The sequence below is a fragment of the Alternaria arbusti genome (genome assembly GCF_024043155.1).
Source record: "Alternaria arbusti strain BMP 1465 chromosome Unknown scaffold_1, whole genome shotgun sequence".
NCBI classification, from domain to species: domain Eukaryota; kingdom Fungi; phylum Ascomycota; class Dothideomycetes; order Pleosporales; family Pleosporaceae; genus Alternaria; species Alternaria arbusti.
Genome location: NW_026249941.1, coordinates 1,169,744 through 1,192,400, shown reverse-complemented (window position 1 = coordinate 1,192,400; position 22,657 = coordinate 1,169,744). Strand labels below are relative to the sequence as shown.

Genomic DNA, 22,657 nt, shown 5'->3' with positions numbered 1-22,657 from the left:
CAGCCCAATTCCACGGCCAGCAAGATGTGCTTCAACGACGACGATTACAGCTACGAGTCCAGATTTGAGGTCCGCAATGGCCAGCGCTACTACACCGAGGATTACTATCCCCGCTTTGGTATGTCCAGACGCCGCAGGTATGGCCTCGGCGGCTCGTACTACCCTTCGCGTTACTACGACCAGGCCCCCAGAGGCCGCTATATGAGCGGGGCAGTCACATATCCGAATCGGTACTCTCAGTACAGCGGCGGATACCCAAGTGGTGTCGTTCCTGGAGGTTATTCCAGGGGTGTGATCCCGGGCGGCCACTCCCAGGCCATGGTTCCTCGAGGGTTTATAGGAGGTGGGCATCCCGGTCATTCGTCTGCATATACGTACGGTACCGGATACCATGGCGGTGCTCGTAACGTTGTGCCGCTCAATCCCGCAATGGTAAGTTCCCGCTTGTTTTTCGTTGCCCCGATCGCGGTTGTTTGCGACTTCCCTTTACTACACCGCTGCCTTGCCCCGCCATCATTGGCTCGCATGTATTCTTGAACATCGCGTGGCTCTCGGCCTTTACTGCCGCGACACCATCTTTCCCTCGATCTTGCTGTATCTCACTCCGACCTTCACCTCCTTCCTCCTCTCGCCCTGCTCCACTGTAACCGCGCAATTCCCACCGACCGCCATCGCGACTTGCCTCCTTCACAACTCTCCTAGTCATCGTCCGATCGGCCCTTATCCATCAACTCTTGCAATGGAGGCGTACCCAAAGCCCCGCCACCAATACATCTACAACCCTCGTTACGGCCAACGCGGTTTCCTCTCCTATGCCGGCCAAGCCGCGAATGGCGCCGCGCCCACTGGCGTCATAGGCGGCGGCTATGCCTACGGTGGGCTCGGAGGCGTTGGCGTCGGTATGGGTGTCGGATACGGGGTGGCCGCCTACCAACCTGCGGTATACACCCGTCCCTTGTACCCTCAAACCTACGCCACCAACTACTTTCCCCAGAACTACTATGCCTCAAATTATTCTTACCCTTCCTATGGCGGTGGCTATGGCTACTACAACTACAACTTGTATGGCTCGCTGTACCCACTTGCTAACTTCTATTACCCCTACCAGAGGACCTACTACAACACTGTGCCTAGCTACGGCTACTCGGCGCACGCCTATCCACCCGGACCAAGTACAACTACTACAACATATCATGTGACGAACAGTCAACCACAAGGACCGCAAGGCTTCTCAGGCCCAAGGACGGTCAGAGAGACAAGGCCAGCATACGTTCACGGTCACACACAGCAAGGTCCTACGCGCGAAGACATCCAGATGGAAAATCGGAGGATCGCGACTGAGCGTGGCTCGTACGACCCGCGCAAGATTAGGCCAGCAGATGCACGCGACGACGATCCTTTCTGGTGTCGCGAGCTCAATGGCGAGTGGCATCTCAGGTCCTACTACCAGATTGAGAACGAGTGCCATCCTGGCCGATGGATGATGGACGCTGACGTTGGCTTCCTCGTCTTCCACCGCGCATGATCGGAGCGTTCTTCCACAGCTAGCGACGCGCTCATCAGAGACAAGAAGTGGTTGATGATACGGACAAGAAGGAGTGGTCCACATCACGTTAGGCATCAACGGCAATGAGACAACGGAGTGACAGGATCTACGGTTTCCACGATTTTGTTCATGTATAGGGCGGTGGATACTTCTGCCTAGGTATACGAAGCAGCAAACCATGACATTGGCGTTGAGGTTATGAAGCACAGGCGTTATCAGGAGTGTTTCTTGGGAGGGTCAGAAAAGCGACGGCGGAATTGCGACTGCACGATAGACTATAATAACATAACATACTGCTCAAACATTCGGATTCGGCTCTCGCACTTCCCACTCTTATGGTATTGTTTCGTTATTATATCCTTGACGTTTCAAGTTCCTCATGCAAGACTCATCGAGTCCAACACAGACTCCACGTCGCTCGCGAACAGGTCCATCTTAAGTTCCTGCACTTCACATCTTCTCTCCCTGAATCGTGGCAACCACCTTCCGTGTGTGCTTCGAATCTCTGAACTCCAGGTACCATATACCTTGCCATGTGCCCGTGTTCAGCTTTCCATTTGTGATCGGAATCGTGACGCTCGCGCCAATCAACGCAGACTTGACATGTGCGGGCATGTCATCGCTGCCTTCTGCATCATGTCGGTACAGTCCCTGTCCTTTCTTGTCCTCCGGCACAATGCGGTCCAGCGCTGTGCTCATGTCCGCGCGAACATCCTGATCCCAGTTCTCGTTCAAAGACAGCGCACACGATGTGTGTTGAATAAAGAGGTTCAGTAGGCCAGTCTTGTAGTTCTTGATCTCGGGGACTTCTTTGAGGATGTGGTCGGTGATGAGGTAGGAGCCGCGCGACCGACTGGGTAGGGTGAGGGATTTTTGTGCCCTAGGGAACTGTTAACAACTAACAGACACTTTGTATAGGTACAAAACACAAGGACATACCAAGACATAATTGGAACGGAGGTGCAGACGTTTGGACTCTTGCACAGTACGCTTGCGCGCGGTTGGGGTGTTGGCACAAGGTAGTTTGCGAGGCTGTTGTAGGGCGCCCAGAATATACCGACAAAGAGTCCTGGGAATAGCGCGATTACGAAGATAAAGACGATCAAGAAGGTCGTTAGGTGTGAGCTTGTAGAGTGTGGTTGCGGCATTGCGTTGAGCTAAAGTTCGGAGAGTTGAGTCGCGTTATGTGGGGTGCAGTGACGTCAGAGGAGTGTCGCGGTGGGGTTAGGTCATCTGGAATGTAAAGAGCATGTTCGTTTCCAACTTTCCAACCCAACATACGCACATAATATATGTTTTGGCTGTGTGGTCGTTGACGCAGTAAGAATGGTGTGCCACGTTGAGCCAGTGCTGAATCACCCGTAGTGAGGTCTTTCCACCAGGCACAGCCTCGTCCTTTTCTCTTTCCGCCTTCATCTTATCAGCAATGACTTCAACTGACCATCAAGGCTCTCAGGACGCGTTTCGTACGTGTTTAGGTGTTATTCCGAAATCACTGGATCAGTAGCAGATATATGCACACCATTATCAACGTGGAAAGCACCATTTTGACCGCAAAAGAGGGACTGCGCGTGCGATACCCTCACTTGAAGTGTCCAGACTCAATTGACGTAGAGGAAGCCATCGGAATTTGTACCTTCGGATCATGAGCCAATGAGTATATCAAGCTTTCACAGAATAGAAGGCCGAAAGATCATCCATCTTCAATGCAGTTTGCTTTCTTTGAGCCGGTGTTGTGCAAAAGTGGAGCTCGTTGGGTCTCACATGTACAACGAGCATATACCAACATGCTCAGGTTTGACGCATGCTGATGTCTGACGTAGACCTAACACTTGTGGAAGTGAGACCGATTCTCAACTCAGACCGCGATCTCATAAGCGATGTAGCTCAAATGAGGGCCTTTCTACTCCTTGTCATCGCCGCCAGGGTCGGTTGTATTCTCATATGTGCTGGAAGTGACATAGAGATAAGAGCCCAGAGCATGTCAGTATTGTTGTGCTTATAGTGCTTGCTTCTCAGTCCTATGAAGTGGCACATTAAAGCTGTCTCACAACGATGGAGCATGATCACTCGACGCTGTCAAGTAGAACATGGCTCGACTTGAGTCGCGAGAGCCATCTATCCAGAGAATGCCCTTTGCTTTCGCATGATATTATCAGAGCGGAGCTCAATTTCAGAGTCCGTAAATTTCGATGCGTATGGGTTGTATCGCTCTTGAAGACTGGGAATGGCCGCAACCTCAATACGATGGTAAACGATAGTTTGTCAATGTCTCGATTGCAATGCATATGTACACCAGCCCAATCGCTCTTGTGACTGCCTCGCTCTATCGCTGTGCAAGCGGCTCATCCGTAACCTTCTGCGTTTCGTTCACTTCCGCCGCATCGCCTTTGGGTCCAAGGGGGTATGATAGCTCGTGCTCAGGGGTGGCTTCGAGGAGCGGTCGGTGTTTCTCGTGTGCCTGTGAAGGTAATTAGCGGTATTCTATTGAGATAACCAGCTCCAGTATCGGAAAGCTGAATTAGACATAATCCAAGTGGAGACTTACGAATGGAAGTCCACAGTATGTGCACCAGCAGATCTGAGGCTTATCTACGTTGATAAAGATCCTTGGGTGTCCGAGAGGGCCACCGCCTCCGTCACAGGATACAGTACGGTCGTGCGTCCAGCGAACGGGCTGCTTGTGGATGAGCTCGATCGCGGCGTATGGGCGAGGCTGTACGAATCTATGTCAGCATATGAATCTCCCCTGCATAAACCAACCCTTTCTTCCACGGTTGTTTCCGTTTCTTCTATAATGTCCGCTCCAGGGGATTTCGACATACCTGGTCCTCCATAATGCTCTGCTCAAATCTTGGCCCACTCATCGCAACCTCCCTCGGGTTTTGGCTCCGCGACCAAATGCCCTTGTAGTTCGGCGCCTGTTCAACCCTCAACTTCTCGGCTGTCTCTGGAGACTCCTGCAAGACCTTGTCGAAGGAACCCTCGGAAGATGTAGGCATCGCATTGGTCTCGGAAACGTTCGGCTTCGCATCGCGCTTGACAGGGTCGTTAGCGGGGACCTGGTTGCTGGTCGTCGCGGTGGAGGTGTAGCGGACGAAGGAGCGGGAAGAAGCCGCTGCGCTGCGAGAGCGCAGGGCGCGAAGGGCTGTTGGGAGCATATCTGGCGAGGTATTGGAGCAGACGGGCTGCGCAATTGCTTGGGAAAGATGCCGTTTGGATGGTGAAGTTGAGCTTCCGACGGTTCGCGCTAAATCACTTACATAAGCGATCGTGTTATTGGCTTGCTTCCCTTCACACTCAACCTTCAAGAAAGGTGATTCCAACAACATTTCCAAGACATCGCACTAAACTCAGATCTCGAGACTAGTGAAATCATTGCAATGAGCTACTAACTTGGCCTGAGAAGACACGACCAACACAGTATCAACCGACATTGAGGAAGAGATACAGTCGTACGGTACATATCGCATTTTCCTACTCTGATATTCACAATTTCGACGCTTCCATGTACTTATTACGGCCGATCACGTTGGAAATCGGAACTTAAAGACGTAAAAGCCGCAAAGAGAAAGATGTATCACGCGGAATTTCGATGGTCTGAGTCGAGAAGGCGACATGGAGTAGAAACACTGAAAGCTCAAGATCTGCCGAGTACTGCTTCGCAAAGCACATCAATGAGTTCATCTAGAACCTCCATCTGTACAACAGAATAAGCATGTAGAAGAGAACGCCTAGGGATGACGCCCACACACCGCAGGGCTGATATGGTAGCCGAGTCGGAGATCGGCTCTCCGCTAAGCCCGGACCCTTACCTACCCAACCTCGAACTCCAACATATCTAGTTATCAAACACCAGATACCATCACCCGAATCACAGAATTTTACAGTACTTTCCATCATGGTTGGCTCAATACCAAACGATATATTCCAATTTTCCACCTACGCAGCTCTCAACGCCGGATTCAATCAAGGCCAACCGCGAACCGCTGACCTTACTTCCCACGGCACAGATGGCATTGGTGTTTACGAAGATGGCAGTCTCATGATTTTGAAAGACCGACAAGCGTACGCACTTACCAAGGATGGTAAAGCAAAGTCAGCACCCATGAATGCACGCCTTCCTTTCGCATTGGTCACAGTATACCAGCCAACATTTCGTCTGAAGATCGGGTCGATGTCGCTGGAAGCCCTTGATGAGCTCGTTTCATCAGATGATGTGGGTCCAGCGAAGGGCGTGAATACTCTTATGCCCTTTAAGATCGCTGGTCGTTTTGATTCGATAGAATTCGAAGATGGGCCCAGCAGAAATGCAATCGACGGTACGGTGTTCGGCTTCGTGGTGCCAGCCTGGATGAAGGCTATCAGCGGCCCACGGATCCATGCACACTTCCTGGACGCAAACGAGGAATTTGGAGGGAAAGTCGTAGATTTCACCATGGCAGAAGAAGCAGTGTTTAGTTTTGCGAAATGTGGGAGATTCCACTTGGGTTTTCCGCAGGGAGGAGAGTGGGAGGAAGTGAAGTTGTGATTGGAGAAGTGTGCTCGGGATTGGACGACTATCATCGCATTGATCGCTTCATAGAATCGCCGCGATCGCCTTAACGTGGTGACACTACCAAGCACTTAGACACCATATAGCCACGCAGATCCATCGACGTCGTCGTTCTTCTCCCTTGTTTCCTACGCGTCCTCACCATCGCTGCTTCAAGTGCAACGGCATTGACGAACATGTAACAAAGCTTTCTTCGACGACCTAAAACCCCCCGCCGTTATCGTCGGCTTCTCGCGTTGTCTTACATTCGTCGAATGATGCATCTTTTTCGGTGTTTGTATTGCTAGAATCAAGCCTATTGTCGATATAGATGGTTGCTAAATGTTTGTGTCTAAGTTCCACTCAGATACTCAGAGATGCTCCTGAGGGCGGGTTCGATCAGCGTATGAGTGGTCGGTGTGATCTCAACCCACCAGTTTGTCAAGTCCATCTCTTTGAGCCTCAAACCATCTGTTAACGAGTTCGCACGCTCATGTGTAAATCAATACTTCTTTTTTTTTTGGTCAAAACTTGCACCCTTATAGTTATCGCTGATATTGTGTTGGTATGCAACGTTGGACAGATCCGCGTCGATGTCACAGCATCCGGTGCATGGATCGGTCTTCATGTCGGGCGAAAGTTACACCTTCTTGCGATATCAGCCCAGGATCCAGCACTCTGCATACGGGTTCATTAACAAAACTTCCAAAGAAGAAATGCTGCTGTTCATGGTAGATGATTGCATACGTGGTCATCACTCTACTCTAACAACCGCACAATATCCTCATGTCCCAATTTGCGAGCAAGATCCAAAGCCGTCAACCCCACCATGTTCCTGTAATCCTTGGCCGCGCCTTTCTCTAAGAGAAATGAGACTGCCTCGGTATGGTGGTGTTTAACGGCACAATGTAGCGCAGAGCCCCAACCTTCGTCCTCTAGTTGGCAAGGGATTATCTCGAGTCTTCCGTACGGGTGTGCATTGACATCGGCGCCTCGATCCAGAAGCTGCTGCATAATGTCAATGCTGCCTTCACGGGCAGCATTGAGGAGTGCCTTGGGCGCCTCTTCCAGCGATGCGTCATGTGCCAACAATAGCGCTGCCATATGCCTGTCATCTTTCGCACAGGCTATTTCGAGCGGGTTCTCGTTCGTCCGGGTGCTCTCGTCCACATGGGCGCCTTTTGACAATAGATGCGCAGCGATCTTTAGGCAAGCTGTATCGCCATCGGGATATCCTGGGCCTGTCTCCGCGTTACTGACGATGGATCTGTTTACCTGTCAGTTATTTCTGCGAGTCATATGGTCTCCAGAAGGGTAGCGAAGGCTTACACAAGAGCGCTGCCAACATGCTCATAGGGCTCGTTGATATTCCAACCGTACGCCAGCGCTACATCGATGGCTTTCGTGTTCCATTCATTTTCCCGACGTGCCCCATCCAGAACATACCCTATGGTACAATCAGTGCACCTAGCACCACGCTTGAAAAGCTCTTCGGCCATGTCGTACCGGGCCAGCTCTAATGCTTCGTTGAGGGCATCGCTCAATCCGTTACCCCAGCGCAAAGCATCAGGACCTTCAGCCTCGCGTTTCGACATCACATCATGTAGGGTAGCGAGGTCGTTGGACTCGATAGCGGCAAGCATTTGTGTGTTGAAGTTATCTTCGTTGTTATCAGTAAGCCCTGCCATTGCTTGAGTGATGTAGAAAATAAATTTTGAATGTGAATATCTTTTGCACTTGCGATTTGGAAAATGAATATTGCGGGCTTGGCAGGTGGGATTCAGCTGGCAAAATGGTAATGGGTTGGAGGGAAGAAGCCGAGGGCGGAAAGCCTTTCTAACATGCTGTCTCTTTAGTGTGGCGCAGTCAGGTCGTACAAGGCGTAGCAACATCCATTTCAGCCCTTTGAGCGCCCTTCAACGCCCTCGCACGTATAACGTACCTTTGATTTCTAACTGCCTCCTTATTGCACCCCGAACTATCTAATTTCCACCGCTCACACACTAGCTATACATCATCACACTGTCGCCCTTGGCACCTCCTCACTCTCTACAAGGCGTAGCATCCTTAGGTAGTCACAGCCCCAGCTAACCTGTCTAAATCCTGACGTAAGGCCTTACCCTCATACATACAACGCCGTCGTGGGGCTTCTTTACTGTGCAGGAACTAGCCAAGAATCACTTTTGTTACAGTCAAGGTCATTATTATCTCTTGGTACTGAGGCAACCTTGGAATAGTAAAGAAACCTAACATGAACGACGATGATGATTGCTATGCTGGCGAGCACGAGCAAAGCAATGCGAGACTTTTCGCCGCCTGGATAGGCACAGATCGTTCTTCTGCTCACCCAAACTGAAGCGATTGTAATGAAATTGTGGAGTCCATCACGGTGATAGTTCCTGAGGTCAGTAAGAGGCCGAAGGATGTAGACAACCTATAAATGATACACCGGGAGAAACGGAAGAGGAGTTTTATTGGGCCAGGTTGGTGGTGATACGAGGGTGAGCAGTAGCAGTCAACACGAGTCGGGTTGTGTAGAAGTACCTAGCTGTCGTCTCTACCGGAACGGGCTCAGGGTACCTAGTCGTCAATTCGACCTCCTTGCGTATGCCATACTTTCGCGACTCAGTTGGTCCAACAATTGGCACAGCTCGTGAAAGCGCTCGATGCGATAGTGGCTCCCATGTTTGTGATGGTTCAACCTATAGTCTTGGCTGATGGCGTTTCATAGCTGCGGTGAGTCGTCCGGAGCTTTCCACTTTCGGATAGCTTCGCCCCATCTGTGGCGCTGCTCAGGTGGTAACTCCAGCTGTACAACAACAACACAGCCTCGCTCCCTGCGATCGACTCTTTCGCCTCTCTCGCACCGTCTCGAGCTTCATCAGCATTGTGCGAAACTTCCGATATGACGAGAAATCACCCCAGCCTTCGCAAGGCGGCTTCGAACGCGGACCTCTACGCGGATCCGTCACCGCCCCGCCCGCTGCGGCATTCGTACTCCACGACACTTGGACGCGCTCACACAACCGCATCGCTACCTCAACGTCATCGGCAGGACCGAGTGACAGAGAGAGGATGGAGGAGCCGCGAAGCTGTTTCCGACTACCGTAACCGGCACAGTATCGCCGCGACGTATCCCAACCTCATCGATGTTGAAGACGAAGACTACGCGCCGCCTTCGAGCTACCAAAACCCTCCCCCTGTACCACCGAAGATACTAGAGGTTCCAGTTGAGCAAGTAAAAGAGGACGTCGAGATGCCTAAGCCAACCCCCTCTCATTGTTGGATTCCGGTGCCTGCTCGCTCAAAGGAAGACCCGGCACGCTACACGAAGCCCTTCACCGACTACATGACGAGCAATCCTACAATCTTCCACGCCGTCGATGCTGTCGCACAGGACCTTGAGAAGGATGGCTACAAGAAGTTGTCTGAGCGCGATGCGTGGGAGCTGAAGGCTGGCGGCAAATACTACGTTGAGCGCAACGGGAGCTCGCTCATCGCCTTCGCCATTGGTGACAAGTACGCGTCGGGCAATGGAGCTGCGATTCTCGCTGGACACATTGATGCCCTCACAGCGAAGTTGAAGCCCATCTCGAACCTTCGCACCAAATCAGGCTACGTACAGCTCGGTGTGGCCCCATACGCCGGTGCACTGAGCGACACATGGTGGGATCGCGACCTTGGTGTTGGTGGACGGGTACTCGTCAAGGAGAATGGGAAGATAGTCACGAAGCTTGTCAAGCTGGACTGGCCTATTGCAAGGATTCCAACACTAGCACCTCATTTTGGTGCTGCCGCCAACGGGCCGTTCAACAAAGAGACGCAAATGGTCCCTATAATCGGTCTGGACAACAGCGATATTGGAAGTTCGTCGGAACATGGCGAGGAGAACTGGAAAGCCAGTGTGCTGGGCGGAGAGGGCGCTTTCGCTGCTACTCAGCCGGAGAGGCTTGTGAAAGCCATCTCAAGCGAACTCGGCATCACGGACTGTATGTACACTACACCCTCACGTCTATGAAGATACTGACTTGTAACAGATTCGTCCATTGTCAATTGGGAGCTTGAGCTCTTCGATACGCAAGCTGCCCAGACCGGTGGCCTCGACCGGGAGTTCATCTTCGCTGGTCGGATCGACGACAAACTCTGCTCTTGGGCTGCTATTCAAGCTCTCCTTAACTCGAGCTCATCCCTCTCAACCTCGTCCCAGATCCGCATGGTCGCCCTCTTCGACGACGAAGAAGTTGGCTCGCTACTCCGACAAGGTGCTCATGGCAACTTCCTTCCAAGCGTCATGGAGCGCATCGTCGAAGATTTTGCTTCCAACGGAAAGACAAGCAGCGCTTTGAGCAGAACATATGCAAACTCTTTCCTCGTCTCCAGCGACGTGATTCACGCGGTGAATCCCAACTTCCTCAATGCGTATCTCGAGAACCACTCTCCGCGTCTCAACATCGGTCCTGCTGTCTCTGCGGATTCAAACGCGCACATGACGACTGACGCTGTCTCCACCGCTATTCTGCAGCGTTGTGTTGATCGCGATGTCGGCATGCGCAAGGTCGACCCTAAGCTTCAGGTGTTCCAAATTCGAAATGATAGCAGGAGTGGAGGCACAGTTGGACCAATGCTGAGTTCTGCAACGGGTATCAGGTCGATTGATTGCGGCATCCCGCAGCTGAGTATGCATTCTATCAGGGCGACGACCGGAAGCTTGGATCCTGGTCTGGGTGTCTTTACTTTCCAGAGTTTCTTGGAAAACTTTGAGAGTGTTGACAAGGAGTTTAGGGCATAGAGTGTTGTTCGGGTTGGATAGCATATCGAGTACAGAATCACAACTGGGTTTCACGTTTTACAATACAAATTAGTGACTACATTCTGTTGGTTACTACTCGTTCAACTTATTCCTACAAACATGGTTGAATCAGAACGTTATTCATTGAACAGACTACGAATTGAAGTGTTTCAAGTACTCCGCGGCCTTGACCATAGCGCCGGAAATCCGAAAACTCCACCTTGATGCCGCCAAAATCAATTCGTGCAACGCCGCTGGGCGAGCTTCCTACGTACTCTCGGGATCGACCTTGGCTGCCATTGCAGCGCCCATAGCACAGAAAAATACATGTACTAAGCATTGGGTCGTGTCGGCATTTCCTCATCTTCGTCATCTTCTGGGTGACCAAGCAGGTCCTTGACGTTCTTCATTTCATAGTGCTTCTTGCGCAACTCCTCAAACTTGCGATGCTTCTCCCTCTCCTCCTGGGTGGCGTTGGGGAGGAGCTCGCCGTGGTAGCCTTCATCTGTATCCATGCCCTCTTCGACCATGACCCTCTTCTCGCTCTCGGGCGTCTGCGAGTGTCGTGCCTGCAGCTCCGGCTGTCCCAAGTCGAATTCGGGTATGTCTTCAATCTTAGGTTTCCGCTTTGGCTTGTCCAGCTCGTCCACCTTGAGCTCTTCGGCGTTGAGCATTTCGACCTCCTCTTCGTCCTCGGCAGGATCGTACTGCTTGGCGTATGGTGTCTTGGGCTCATCGATCTTCATGGTGCTGTCGCGGTTCTGCTCGTTCAGGTAAAGGTTGGCCTCGTCCCACTTGAGCTGCGGGCTAGTCTCGTCCGCGGGGTCAATGCCCGACTGCCGTCGTGAACCGATGCCGCGCGGGTTCGACGAGGATCTTCGGTGAGCGCCAGCATTGCGCAGCGTGTTTTCCAATACAATTTCCTTCTCTGACAATTCGCGACCCAGCTGCGGCCGCTCGGATATGGGGCTTACGGCTGGCGGAAGCTCGGTAGTGGGGGACGTTTGGGAGTCGGCGCGGTACGAGCTAGAGTTTTTGAGGATACCTGGCCTTGTTAGCCATGCGTGCACCAGGCGGCGGGGTATGGGAGAGTCCCACCCTTAGGTCGCTCAGGATGCGAGCTCGGCGAATGCAGTTCGGGGGATTGTCCAGTCATGTTGGGTGATATGGGAGGGACTTTGCGACAGTAGCCGTTGGTGTGAGAGGCTGAGATGCGGGAGGAGCGGGCTTTGTATGGTGGTGGGCGACAGATGAGGCGACGGCGTTAGTTTAGGACGGCTAGAAAGCAATGCGCGTGGTGGGGTGCGTTGTCCTGTGAACGGCGGAAGTATGACGTAGGCCCCAGCACAATCCCACCCCGCACGCGTTCTGATTCACATGCAGGTGCGGCCTATAACCCCGGTCATTGTAGCAGATGCAGAGGTTGCCGCGGTTATTAAGACGTCTCGATGCATCAAGGATATGTCCACCCATTGTGGTCAGTGTGGACAACCTGGTCGCAAGCCGCCTGTGGTCAAAGCACGCATGAGAAAATCATCTGTATTATTCTGATATTGCTTTCACTCCGGAAGAAGTCCGCCATCTTGATGCTTTCCTCATCCTGTATTGAAGAACAAGCGGCTCTACGGCACCTAGCGCCTACGAGAGGTGACTGTCAAGCGATGCAGCCAATGTCCGCCAAGACTCTTCAGTGTGTTCTAATGTTAGAGCTTTCTTAAACCGCGACGCGCCTGACGCTACTCGCACCGGAAAACATACAAGGCGGCGAGATGTCAGGTACTGAGATACACGGTGAGACCACAAAGGAACCAGTGCCCAACCTTAGCGGCTATTCAGAGCCAATTCACCGCCTGAGCAGCGCTGTATAGTACTGCTTAGTTGTCAATTAGCGGAGATTCCAGAGGTACCTGATACACGCGTGGTACAATTGTGGGCTTCAGACTTTGCCTTAGAGCTTCAAGCTCAACCAAGAAATCGCAAAGTTGCGATAGTGTACATCTGGCTGAGACTCAGACTACCAGAAGTGGTCCATAGGACCTGGTCATCACGAGCCGCGTCGCGAACGGAAAAAATCATAGCGGCACACATACAGAAGAGACTGAGACAGCGTGCAGCCTGAACGCGTCGCGCGCGTGACAAAATAATGTCCCTACTTTCAGGTCATCACCGCATCATGGAAGCCACCGAAGCGGCCCTCGTGATGATGGTTTTAGAAGAGGATGGCTCGTTCTGGGCCAGTTATCCGAGTTGCCAGCTGAGTAGGATGTGTCGAGCTGGCAAATGATACGAGTCAAAGGCCGGTGTTGAAGAAGAGAAGAGGTCGGGCGCGCCGGCGAAGAGAATATCGAGCTCGGTTGATGACTAAGCCACATCCCTGCCGCGGAAGGCGCGCGCCTGAGCTGCAAGTGCCAACCTCTCAAACGTTTTCTCAGTACGCACCACCATCCGCCATTGCACACGATACATCCCACCACGCTCGACAATCACACACCCCCGCCTTCGCCACATCTTTCCGCAGCATCATACCAACAACACGTGACAGACTTCCTCCTCGCAGCAAACATCCACCACCACAAACTACACCCCGCATATCTTCGACGCACATTGGCCGCTAGCCCGCCAGCTCCTCTGCTGCTTGTTCGCTCGTTACTCCCACCAAGCCTTGGATATTTAACCTTCTTGCATTGTATTATATACTCGTTTGACACTGCTGCCAATGGATAACAGGGATAATCTCTGGACTCGGCGCTCCAAGTATGCTCCTGCGTCCCCGCATCTTTGTTCTCTCCACTGACGGCCGCCAACAGCACCAGCAAGCTCTCTCTCTCCATGTCACATTCGGAAAATAACAGCGAAAAATCCGAGCCACACCAACGCACCGTCTCCGCTACCAAACGCTTCGGTGGCGACTCCTCCCACGGCGGTCGAAACCCTTTCAACGCTATATCGCCCTTGACACCCGGTGGTTTAGCATCGCCCACAACGGGGGGCTCTTCTGCGTTTGGGCTCGGCTCAGGCGCGTTCGCTTCCTTTGGATCTGCGGGAAAGGCGCCCAAAACGCCTGGTACTGCTTTTGACTTCAAAGCAGCCGCCATGTCATCGCCCACGCCCGCGACACCTTCTGATAAAAAGGACAAGCCCGTGAGCAAGGTCGTCAATAGCATACGCAAAGAATCGATATCCACGACCTCAATACCAGACAACACATCGAGTCCCTCTGCGCCGCCAGATTTCAATGCGCCATGGCCGCTCAAATACACATGGGCGGTATGGTACCGCCCGCCTACGGCCAAGAACGTAGACTACGAGAAGTCAATTGTGCCCCTCTGTAAATTCAGTACAGCGCAAGAGTTCTGGAAGGTCTTCTCCCATCTTAAGCGTCCCTCGAGTCTCCCCTCCGTTTCCGATTACCACGTGTTCAAGCAAGGCATCCGGCCGGTATGGGAGGACGATGAAAACAAGCGAGGTGGCAAGTGGATCATGCGCCTGAAAAAGGGCGTGGCTGACCGCTATTGGGAGGACCTGCTACTAGCACTCGTTGGAGATCAGTTCCTGGATGCTGGGGAGGAGTTTTGCGGCTTCGTCTTGAGTGTCCGGAGCGGTGAAGATGTCTTCAGCATCTGGACTAAGAGCGATGGTGTGAAGAATGTCAAGATCCGGGATACAATAAGACGGGTCCTCAAACTGCCGGAGGGGACCAACATAGTATGGCGCAGCCACGACGACAGCATCGCCCAACGATCGGCCATCGATCAAGCCCGCCATGAGAAGAGCCAGCATGAAAAACGCAGAGTAGTGTCTACGGATGAGTCACGTGAGAAGCCGACTGCTGGTTCCTAGGAGAATCTCAGCCTAGCGACGATCTTCAGGCCGACCCCAGATCAATCGCAAAGCCAACCATACACCCCATGTATTCGCCACGGTCGTCTGACGGCTGGCTTACGCGACCGTTATTCGCACCGTATGCCCAAACGCGTCTGAAACAACGCCGCTTCGTGTTGTACTGGGTGCGGTTTGCAAGTTGGCTGTCAATACTCCGGCGCTTTCGACCGAGCACCGCTTGTAAGAGAGACTGCTAGCTTCTGTTGCTGAGTGAGTTGCACGGAGAGATATTTCTTTGCCGAGATGCACAAACAGATACCGTGAAGGTATACACCATACTGTCATCTGTAGATGTGTTCATGACATGACCGCGAATACCTTCTGGGTCACGTCAGTCACAACTCGGAAATGTAGAGCGCGCTCGATTGGGGACGTCGCTGAAAGGCTGGCCATGCACGTAGCACATCCAGGGCCCTAGCCTCATTTCTGTACATTGTATTTTTACATAGCGAAGCGCAGGATCTCAGGTAGCACCAAGCCCTGAAGCCCGCCTGTCCACAGAGCGAGGCATCGAAGAAGAATATGTCGCATTGATTTGTGACTATGAATATATCACCAAAGTCCCCAACTTGACCTTATCTGACGTGCCGTTTGTCGTGACGCACCAATCTGTTCTCGAGCTCGACGTCGCAGCTAAGCCGTCGCGTCCCTGCAGCGCGCTGAAGCACCTACGTCAAGGCGCACGGACGTATCGCCGACGGGTTCTCTGGCGCACCTTCACCTCCGCATGCCCCACGGTGCGCGTCTGCGCTTGTGCAGTTCCCTCACGCAGTTCCGAGGTCACCCAGCCTACCAGACGATGCGAATGCCCGCCGCTCTGCCACCGCAATGCGACACCAATGTTCACTAACTTATTCAACGGCATACGAGCCGCTGCCGAAAGCTCTTTCGGACTCACCAACTCAGACGTACGCGCCTTTTCCTTGCTCGACGACTCGACTGCCTCACACACTCTGACAACTACACTCCTTTCTCATGCTGAACTGCCTGCGCCTCCAGCTAACGCCATGTCGCCACAGACAGACGATGTCGTCCCCCAGTCGCCCTCGGGTCCCGGCTTGCCTCCCAATCCTTTCTTCGAGGAGTCAACACCCCCCAAGAAGACCTCGCGCGTCCTCATAGACCTCTCTTCGCCCCCGAAATCTTCAAGCCGAACTCCACGCAAAGAGGCGCGTTCGGAAATGGCCCGCCCACGGCAGCACGTCACACAAAGGAGCGAGGATGAGAAGCGATTAATTGGGGATTATTCGTAAATCGCCCTTGTACATCAAAACGGAAGAAAGAGACTAATGTTTGCGAAGTAGACCTGCAGATGCTATTAGTATGCCCGACCCATCCACTTGGATGGCGATACCGAAGAAGCGCACCATGCCTACAAAAGTATGCATACTACCACCTGTCTGTGCCTATAGTATTATACTGACCTCCAAAAGCCAGGGTCGAGTAATGTCTTCAAGCCCGTAGACACGATGCAAGGAGGATCCAAGAAGCCTACTACGTACGGGAAGCGCGATCGTACACAGCCGCCACTGATAGGCCAGGCGCATGGGCCGGGCCAGGCTGCCTACCTTCAGCGAACAGACAGAGCACCTGCAACAACGGCTCGTCGTCCTTCTTCTTCAGAGAGCCGGGATCGATGGTCGAGTGGAGCTACACCTGGAAAACGAAGGAGGACTGCCAACGTTATTTCACTTGTCGATGACGACGATGAAGTGGTGGAAGTATCTCAAAACCACCAGAATACACCTGTTGGCACGTCACGCGAAAGGCCGCGTTCTGCCTGGTCTCTGCATTCACAGACAAGCAACGGGAGCGAGAGCACAGTAGGCGACTACAAGCCGCCTCAGGCTACAAGCGAATTTAGAGAAGTGGACAATCTTCTCAGACCGTCCCAGAAGAAGCCGAGGAACTCGAGTTTCAACACAGCCAAAGGTGGCGCGCGACGCTCTCCTCTTACCGGTGTTTCTCTATCGACCAGCCCTGGCGTACACACTCCTCGGCAGGCGATATTGCAGACGTTTCGACAGGGTGAATCCAAGCGAAGTCCTAGGAAGTACGACGGAGCCGAAAGAAAAGTCGACATAGTCACGTCTCGCTACTTTCCCGAAGCCCGCATCAATGAGTCAACATCTGATCACGCAGACCAGAACCAACGTGTAACAGTTGAAGACGAGGACCTTCGCACCCAACACAAACCTGTGCCAAAGCAAGCGGGACCTATGACTGACAACTACAGCGCGGACGAGCTTGCCATCACGCCTCCGCACCAGGGAACCAGACTTGTTTCGAAGCAAAAGCAAAAGCAAAAGCAGACTGCAAATAGTGGAGTCAAGCGAAACGCTCGCGGAAGGGTTGTAGAAGAACTATGGCCACTTTCGTTTGCACGGTCGTATGGGTTTCAGAGCCACGGATCAACAACCATGGACGGCCATGCCATCTTGCTCTTAAGATGGAGGAAAGATGAGGGGTTACGTCTCCAGACTTGGGAGTCAGTGGATGGCGTCTACGATAGCAAACTTGTCATAGAGCCTAAAGACGTCAACCAAGCATATGCGGACGGTACAAGCCGCATGCGGTTGACGGGCCCTCGCGGACACGACGGGAACAAACTCATCTTGGACCTGGAGTTTGCTGATACTGCCGATTTCCTCGTCTTCCGTGATGAACACGCAGTATTGATGACGTCGGGCGGAAAGTGTATCAATAAGTCGGATGATTACATGGCCCATCTTTTCAAAACACCTCTCCCATCGAGAAACGAGAAGGTTGGTACGTCTGCACTGGTAGGCGATTCAACAGCGAGCTTAGAACAGCCTCACCGCGAAAAAGCTAATGGAGCGTCGAAGAGACCTCTGTTGGATCAGCTCAAGCCCGCTGTCCGTCAGCATGTTATTGATGCTGAATCTGGCACTACCGCGACAAGCAGAGCATCGACCCGTCCGTCACGTTCAACAAGATCGGCTCCGATTAATTACGTCGAAGACACGCCTACACAGTCGGATGTACCCAAATTCTCAGTTGAAACTGGACTTGGGCAACCCTGGGCTAAGTAAGTTTCCACGCACTTACTCATGATTCTGCTAACCATCCCAAGGTCTCTTGAATTTGGCGAAGGTCGTCAACGGGCGATAGTGCACTTTGATGATCTGCCCCGCCTGGACGAGGAAGAATTCTTGAACGACAGCCTGATCGACTTCTACATGATGTGAGTACGTGTCCACCTTGCCATTAGCGCTGCTAACCTTCTCCAGCTACCTCTTCAAGCAGCTCAAAGTGCCTGCTGATAAAGTCTACTTCTTCAACACCTACTTCTTCACGAAGCTTACCGAGAACTCGGGTCGGAAATCCATGGACTACAAGGCTGTGCAACGCTGGACGTCTAAGATTGATATCTTCAGCTACGACTACATTGTTGTTCCCATCAACGAACAGTACGTCAAATTACCACCGCTTTGATAGCCTATGCTAACAGTCCGTCAGAGCCCATTGGTACCTGGCGATTATCTGCAACATGTCGAAGGTTCAACGCAAACCGATAGTTCAAGACTTCGATGAGCCCAAGGCAATTCCACACGATCAAGCAAGTGATTCAGCCGTAACAGCCACGAACCCCGAGACGCATGCGACTATGGTACAAAAGTCAACCTCCCCAGAGCCAACTGCCATCAGTGAAGAAGCAATAGCGGCCCAAACGAACGAGGAAGAGCCGATGCTTTTTGATGAGGCGGCACTTTCTCTGGTCGACCGCGACGATACTGGGACCGAAACCCCACATAAATCAGAGACGACCCAAGCAGATTCAACATCCCAGAATCCAGATACAGAAGCTTTAGCTGAAGCCAGGAACACACACCCAGGAATATTGTCCCAATCCCAGTCCACCGCGTCTTCTGCAAAAAGGAAGGCAAAACGCAAGCCCATAGCCAAAAGAGATCCCGATCAGCCTGTCATCATAGTACTCGATTCTCTTGGTGGTAATGCCCGTACTGGAGCGGTTCGCGCTCTCAAAGACTGGATAGCAGCGGAGGGGGCAAGCAGGCGTGGTATGGAGGCTGTCATCAAAGAGAACGGCTATTACCCCAAGAGTACACAGGTTCCAATGCAGAACAACTTCACCGATTGCGGTGTTTACCTACTTGGCTACATCGAGAAGTTCTTCCAGAATCCCGATGACTTCAAGAACAAGCTGCTCACTGGATCAATGTCAGCTCAAGAAGACTGGCCGGAGCTGCATCCATCCGAAATGAGGCACAAAATGCGTCAAGTCATATTTGATTGCTATAAGAAGCAGGAAGACGATAGGAGAGCCCAGAAGAAGGCGAAGAAAGGATCTGCGAGCTCAAAGACATCACCAGCTCCGACAACGTACAAAGCCTCAGATCTGGGCAGACACAACTCTGATGAGTTACCCAGTGAAGAACCGAAGCTCGCACTCTCGCCCAAGAACGCAGGCGCGCAGCCCACATCGCCACGAACCCATTCACCTTCTCATCCTCCACTCAGACTCGCATCGCCGTTCAGTTTCGATGCGAAGCATACTTCTGCTGTTGAGGAAGCACCTCAAATAGCTGTCAGCAAGGTGTCTGACTCACCACCTGTGCTCACATTTCCTGCAAAGCAGGCCGTTGGTAGTCCACGGTCAGAAACGACACCAAGGCGCCATAGTCCCGAAGTGCGCATTTCCAGCAGAACGCCCCAATCACATGATTCTTTGCTCAACGGACACATCACTTCGAACAGAACACCACGTCAATCCAAAGAAAACGATCAAACATATCAAATACCCGGTACATCAAGCCCCAAGAAGCGCCGAAGACACGGTGACGATAATGATGACATGAAATCGCCATCAGCGAAGCGCCAGCTCATCAAGTCGCCCCAACGACATCAAGATGGCGATATGGAAACTAAGCAAAGAGCTTCGCGCAGCCGAAAAGGCAGTGTCCCCGACGCACCTATTGAGATCAAGGACTCACAGGAAGTCAAAGACATCAACGTCAACCATCGCCAGCAGGTGCAGGCAGCTCCCACTGCTCAGCGGAAACCCGCATCACGTTATGCACATTCCAGCGAAGGGCTCCGTCCTTCACCTACGTTTGAAGAGATTCCGCGTTTGTCGTACAGCACAAAGACGTCTAAACATGGTCAACACGAAGGTACTCCCGTTGATAGTGCGCTCCAGACAAAGCTGGACGAAGACGACTATGCTAGGGACAAGGCCCGGCGTTCAGAAGCACCTGCTCCCAGCAACATGAATGGAGCGCTGGAGCGTAGAGAGGAGGCATGTGATCCAATGGAAGGGATCTCACAGTCCACTCACGATCTGCAACTTGATGGAGTCAACGACGGATCCGTGGTTCAAGAAACACCAGAACCCGATGAGAGGAGCAAAACCGTCCAAACTGGATGGTCGAGGGACCACCCTACCCTTCTTTAACTGCTCGAGATGAAGCTTCTTCTTTGTTGTTCTGCGAGCGCCAGCTCGACCTTTTACTCAACACATCTATACCTATTTTGGTTTCACGGAGGCGTAATCTATCAGGACTAGTGACGGGGTCTACAAAACTCAGCTGTGATGTCGGAGAACAGCATGTCGCAGACTACATGCACATCTGGCAGTGTGCCAGAGATGATAGTACAACCACATGAACAAGGAATATTTATACTGCACTTTCGAGAATCTTATCCTCTTGCGTACCTCGTTCGTTCAGTCGACGTGAAATAGTTCCGTTCGCGCCGCGTCCGCCTGTGGGGTCATCGAGCGCTGCAACTGCATCATCGACTTCTGCATCTTGTTAGCCTCGAAACCAAGCCCCCTCGCTCGGGAGGTCTACCGTTGATTGACGGCCTACCCTGGAACCCTTCATCAGTCTCAGCTGCTTCTCTACCCACCCACCGCTTCATCTTATCCCTAACGAACTCTGTAAAGTCCCATTCCTCGGCCTCAAGTCTATGTGCGCCCGCTGTCCAGATGTATGTTTCCGCTTCGACCTCTTCGCCTTCTATGTTATCTTCTTCCTTTTGTGATAGATCGCCCATGCCCTTTTCCGTACTGGTGTTGTCATTTTTCGGTTGCAGGACCTTGACTTTTACTTTCCGACGCTGGTATTCTGAGCCTTCGAAGATGTCCAGTCGCCAGATGTCGCCGTCTGTGAGGCCCTCTACGAGTGTTCCGCGCACAGATGAGGAGGTTCCGACGGGGAGGATGGCTGGGTAGTCTGCTTGCTTTACTTTGTGTCGTCGGTGCGCGTGGAGGATCGCCGGGCGTATGTGCAGGAGCGAGGCATGTGCTGGTGTAGGAGAGGTTTGTGAGCCCCATATCACGCGGTGGAGGACGGGCGGTGCCATCAGGGTGCCGTAGAAGAAGGCGGTATGTGGCATTTTGGTAGTTGGATGGCGAGGGGAGATTTGCGTGTGTTGAGACTTAGGCGATTGGTGTTGGTAGAGGTGAAAGGCATCCATATATCGTCAACATTGAAATCGAATGGAAGCATGAATCTGAGAGCGCATTTGGGGTAACAGCCATGACGGCAGGCGCTAAGCTGCTTATCAGCCCTACAGCGGCCACTAATGCAAGCCAGATCTGATCTGCGGGAGATTGCGCCTCCTCCCTTTTCGTCGGCGGGTGCTGTTTCGTTCGAGCCTCACACCCCGAAGTACTGCGCCAAAACGGTTCCGTGGTTGCGTGTGCGTTCCTTCGACAGTCGTCGGACATTCCAGCGTTGTAAAAGGAGTCTCAGGGAAGCCTTCCGACGTTCCGAGACGAACCGCCGGGCCAAGCACACGACCACCAACATGTTCTTCATCAGCGCCATTGTGAAGAACATCGCACCCGTCTTGTACGACTCCACACCTCCTTAGCCTCTCCGTCTCTAACAGCCAGCACCCAGCATCGCGACGAGTCCCATCACCAGCTATGGCGACCAGATCTACAGCATGCACCGAGCCCGCAGCTCCGCCGGCTTCTCCCTCGACATTCCGCTCATCATGCTCGTCGCCAGCATCCTGAAGGTCTACTACTGGTTCGGCGCCCACTTCAGCACCTCGCTGCTTGTCCAAGCCCTGCTCATGATATGCGTCCACCTGCTCCTCCTCCACGTCGCGCTCACGAACCGACCGCCGCCCTCGCATCTCCCCTTCCAACACAAGGATGTTTCGAACCGACCGTACGATTTCTGGCAGTGGAGGGCGCCAAGGCCGTATTGGACCTTCATCACATACTTTACTGGGGTGCTATTGGTGCTGCATCTGCTCATGTCCTCCACGAGCGTATTTGTGCCGTACACCGATCTGCTGGGCATGGTTGCGTTGACAATCGAGGCTACGCTTCCGATCCCCCAGCTCCTGGCTAACTACCAGAGACGCGGGTGCAAAGGATTCAGGCCTAGTGTCATCGTAAACTGGGTCATCGGTGATACATTCAAGATGTGGTTCTTCTTTGCCAGCAGCAGTGGTGAGGTACCTTGGGCTTTCAAGGCTTGTGGTATCTTCCAGGCATGTTGCGACTTGGGACTTGCAGCGCAATACTTGATTTGGGGCGACGGGCCGCCTGGTGTGGAGGGTCTGGGTCGGGAGAAGGAGATCAGAAGCCCGATACCGCCTGAGGAGGGATGGAATGCGGAGAAGTTGGGACAAACGAGCATGGCGGGTGGCATCGAGATGAGCGACGGCCAGGCGTGGGAGAGACCGAGGGCTGCGTAGAGTCAAGTCGGATCAGAGAAGCGAAACGAAGACGAAGGAAGCCATAATGAAAGAGACGTTAATGTACACAGGCACCACGTATGTCAGAATAATAAGGTTACCAGATGTATATACCACGATACCAATGCGTGAGCCCACGGGGTTAGGACCATTCGAACACGATGACAATCGACCCATGACCTCTTCGCCTGACTTCGCGGGGTCG

The 22,657-nt window shown here is 52.8% G+C and overlaps 11 protein-coding genes across 11 annotated transcripts; 6 read left to right on the top strand and 5 right to left on the bottom strand.

Moving 5' to 3' along the window:
* Window positions 1-739: 739 nt before the first annotated feature.
* Window positions 740-1,525, top strand: J4E86_000429 (uncharacterized protein; the record flags this gene model as incomplete). The annotated part of the gene is made up of 1 exon (XM_051441003.1): window positions 740-1,525. One exon carries the CDS (start codon window positions 740-742, stop codon window positions 1,523-1,525), a length of 786 nt encoding a protein of 261 aa, XP_051307174.1.
* A 471-nt stretch (window positions 1,526-1,996) lies between these two features.
* On the bottom strand, window positions 1,997-2,493 carry J4E86_000428 (uncharacterized protein; the record flags this gene model as incomplete). The annotated part of the gene is made up of 2 exons (XM_051441002.1): window positions 1,997-2,426; window positions 2,486-2,493. 2 exons carry the CDS (start codon window positions 2,491-2,493, stop codon window positions 1,997-1,999), a joined length of 438 nt encoding a protein of 145 aa, XP_051307173.1.
* Window positions 2,494-3,872: 1,379 nt separating this feature from the next.
* J4E86_000427 (uncharacterized protein) lies at window positions 3,873-4,707 on the bottom strand (the record flags this gene model as incomplete). The annotated part of the gene is made up of 3 exons (XM_051441001.1): window positions 3,873-4,007; window positions 4,095-4,262; window positions 4,372-4,707. The coding sequence occupies 3 exons, from the start codon at window positions 4,705-4,707 to the stop codon at window positions 3,873-3,875; spliced, it is 639 nt and encodes a 212-aa protein (XP_051307172.1).
* Window positions 4,708-5,447: 740 nt separating this feature from the next.
* J4E86_000426 (uncharacterized protein) lies at window positions 5,448-6,077 on the top strand (the record flags this gene model as incomplete). Its single annotated transcript, XM_051441000.1, has 1 exon — window positions 5,448-6,077. One exon carries the CDS (start codon window positions 5,448-5,450, stop codon window positions 6,075-6,077), a length of 630 nt encoding a protein of 209 aa, XP_051307171.1.
* Window positions 6,078-6,839: 762 nt separating this feature from the next.
* On the bottom strand, window positions 6,840-7,768 carry J4E86_000425 (uncharacterized protein; the record flags this gene model as incomplete). The annotated part of the gene is made up of 2 exons (XM_051440999.1): window positions 6,840-7,347; window positions 7,527-7,768. 2 exons carry the CDS (start codon window positions 7,766-7,768, stop codon window positions 6,840-6,842), a joined length of 750 nt encoding a protein of 249 aa, XP_051307170.1.
* A 1,217-nt stretch (window positions 7,769-8,985) lies between these two features.
* Window positions 8,986-10,869, top strand: J4E86_000424 (uncharacterized protein; the record flags this gene model as incomplete). Its single annotated transcript, XM_051440998.1, has 2 exons — window positions 8,986-10,069; window positions 10,118-10,869. The coding sequence occupies 2 exons, from the start codon at window positions 8,986-8,988 to the stop codon at window positions 10,867-10,869; spliced, it is 1,836 nt and encodes a 611-aa protein (XP_051307169.1).
* Window positions 10,870-11,201: 332 nt separating this feature from the next.
* J4E86_000423 (uncharacterized protein) lies at window positions 11,202-12,025 on the bottom strand (the record flags this gene model as incomplete). The annotated part of the gene is made up of 2 exons (XM_051440997.1): window positions 11,202-11,914; window positions 11,968-12,025. 2 exons carry the CDS (start codon window positions 12,023-12,025, stop codon window positions 11,202-11,204), a joined length of 771 nt encoding a protein of 256 aa, XP_051307168.1.
* A 1,673-nt stretch (window positions 12,026-13,698) lies between these two features.
* Window positions 13,699-14,709, top strand: J4E86_000422 (uncharacterized protein; the record flags this gene model as incomplete). Its single annotated transcript, XM_051440996.1, has 1 exon — window positions 13,699-14,709. The coding sequence occupies one exon, from the start codon at window positions 13,699-13,701 to the stop codon at window positions 14,707-14,709; it is 1,011 nt and encodes a 336-aa protein (XP_051307167.1).
* An 881-nt stretch (window positions 14,710-15,590) lies between these two features.
* On the top strand, window positions 15,591-20,188 carry J4E86_000421 (uncharacterized protein; the record flags this gene model as incomplete). Its single annotated transcript, XM_051440995.1, has 6 exons — window positions 15,591-16,000; window positions 16,053-16,131; window positions 16,185-17,800; window positions 17,846-17,956; window positions 18,003-18,182; window positions 18,232-20,188. 6 exons carry the CDS (start codon window positions 15,591-15,593, stop codon window positions 20,186-20,188), a joined length of 4,353 nt encoding a protein of 1,450 aa, XP_051307166.1.
* Window positions 20,189-20,411: 223 nt separating this feature from the next.
* Window positions 20,412-21,132, bottom strand: J4E86_000420 (uncharacterized protein; the record flags this gene model as incomplete). The annotated part of the gene is made up of 2 exons (XM_051440994.1): window positions 20,412-20,536; window positions 20,586-21,132. 2 exons carry the CDS (start codon window positions 21,130-21,132, stop codon window positions 20,412-20,414), a joined length of 672 nt encoding a protein of 223 aa, XP_051307165.1.
* Window positions 21,133-21,546: 414 nt separating this feature from the next.
* Window positions 21,547-22,452, top strand: J4E86_000419 (uncharacterized protein; the record flags this gene model as incomplete). Its single annotated transcript, XM_051440993.1, has 2 exons — window positions 21,547-21,590; window positions 21,642-22,452. The coding sequence occupies 2 exons, from the start codon at window positions 21,547-21,549 to the stop codon at window positions 22,450-22,452; spliced, it is 855 nt and encodes a 284-aa protein (XP_051307164.1).
* Window positions 22,453-22,657: the final 205 nt, after the last annotated feature.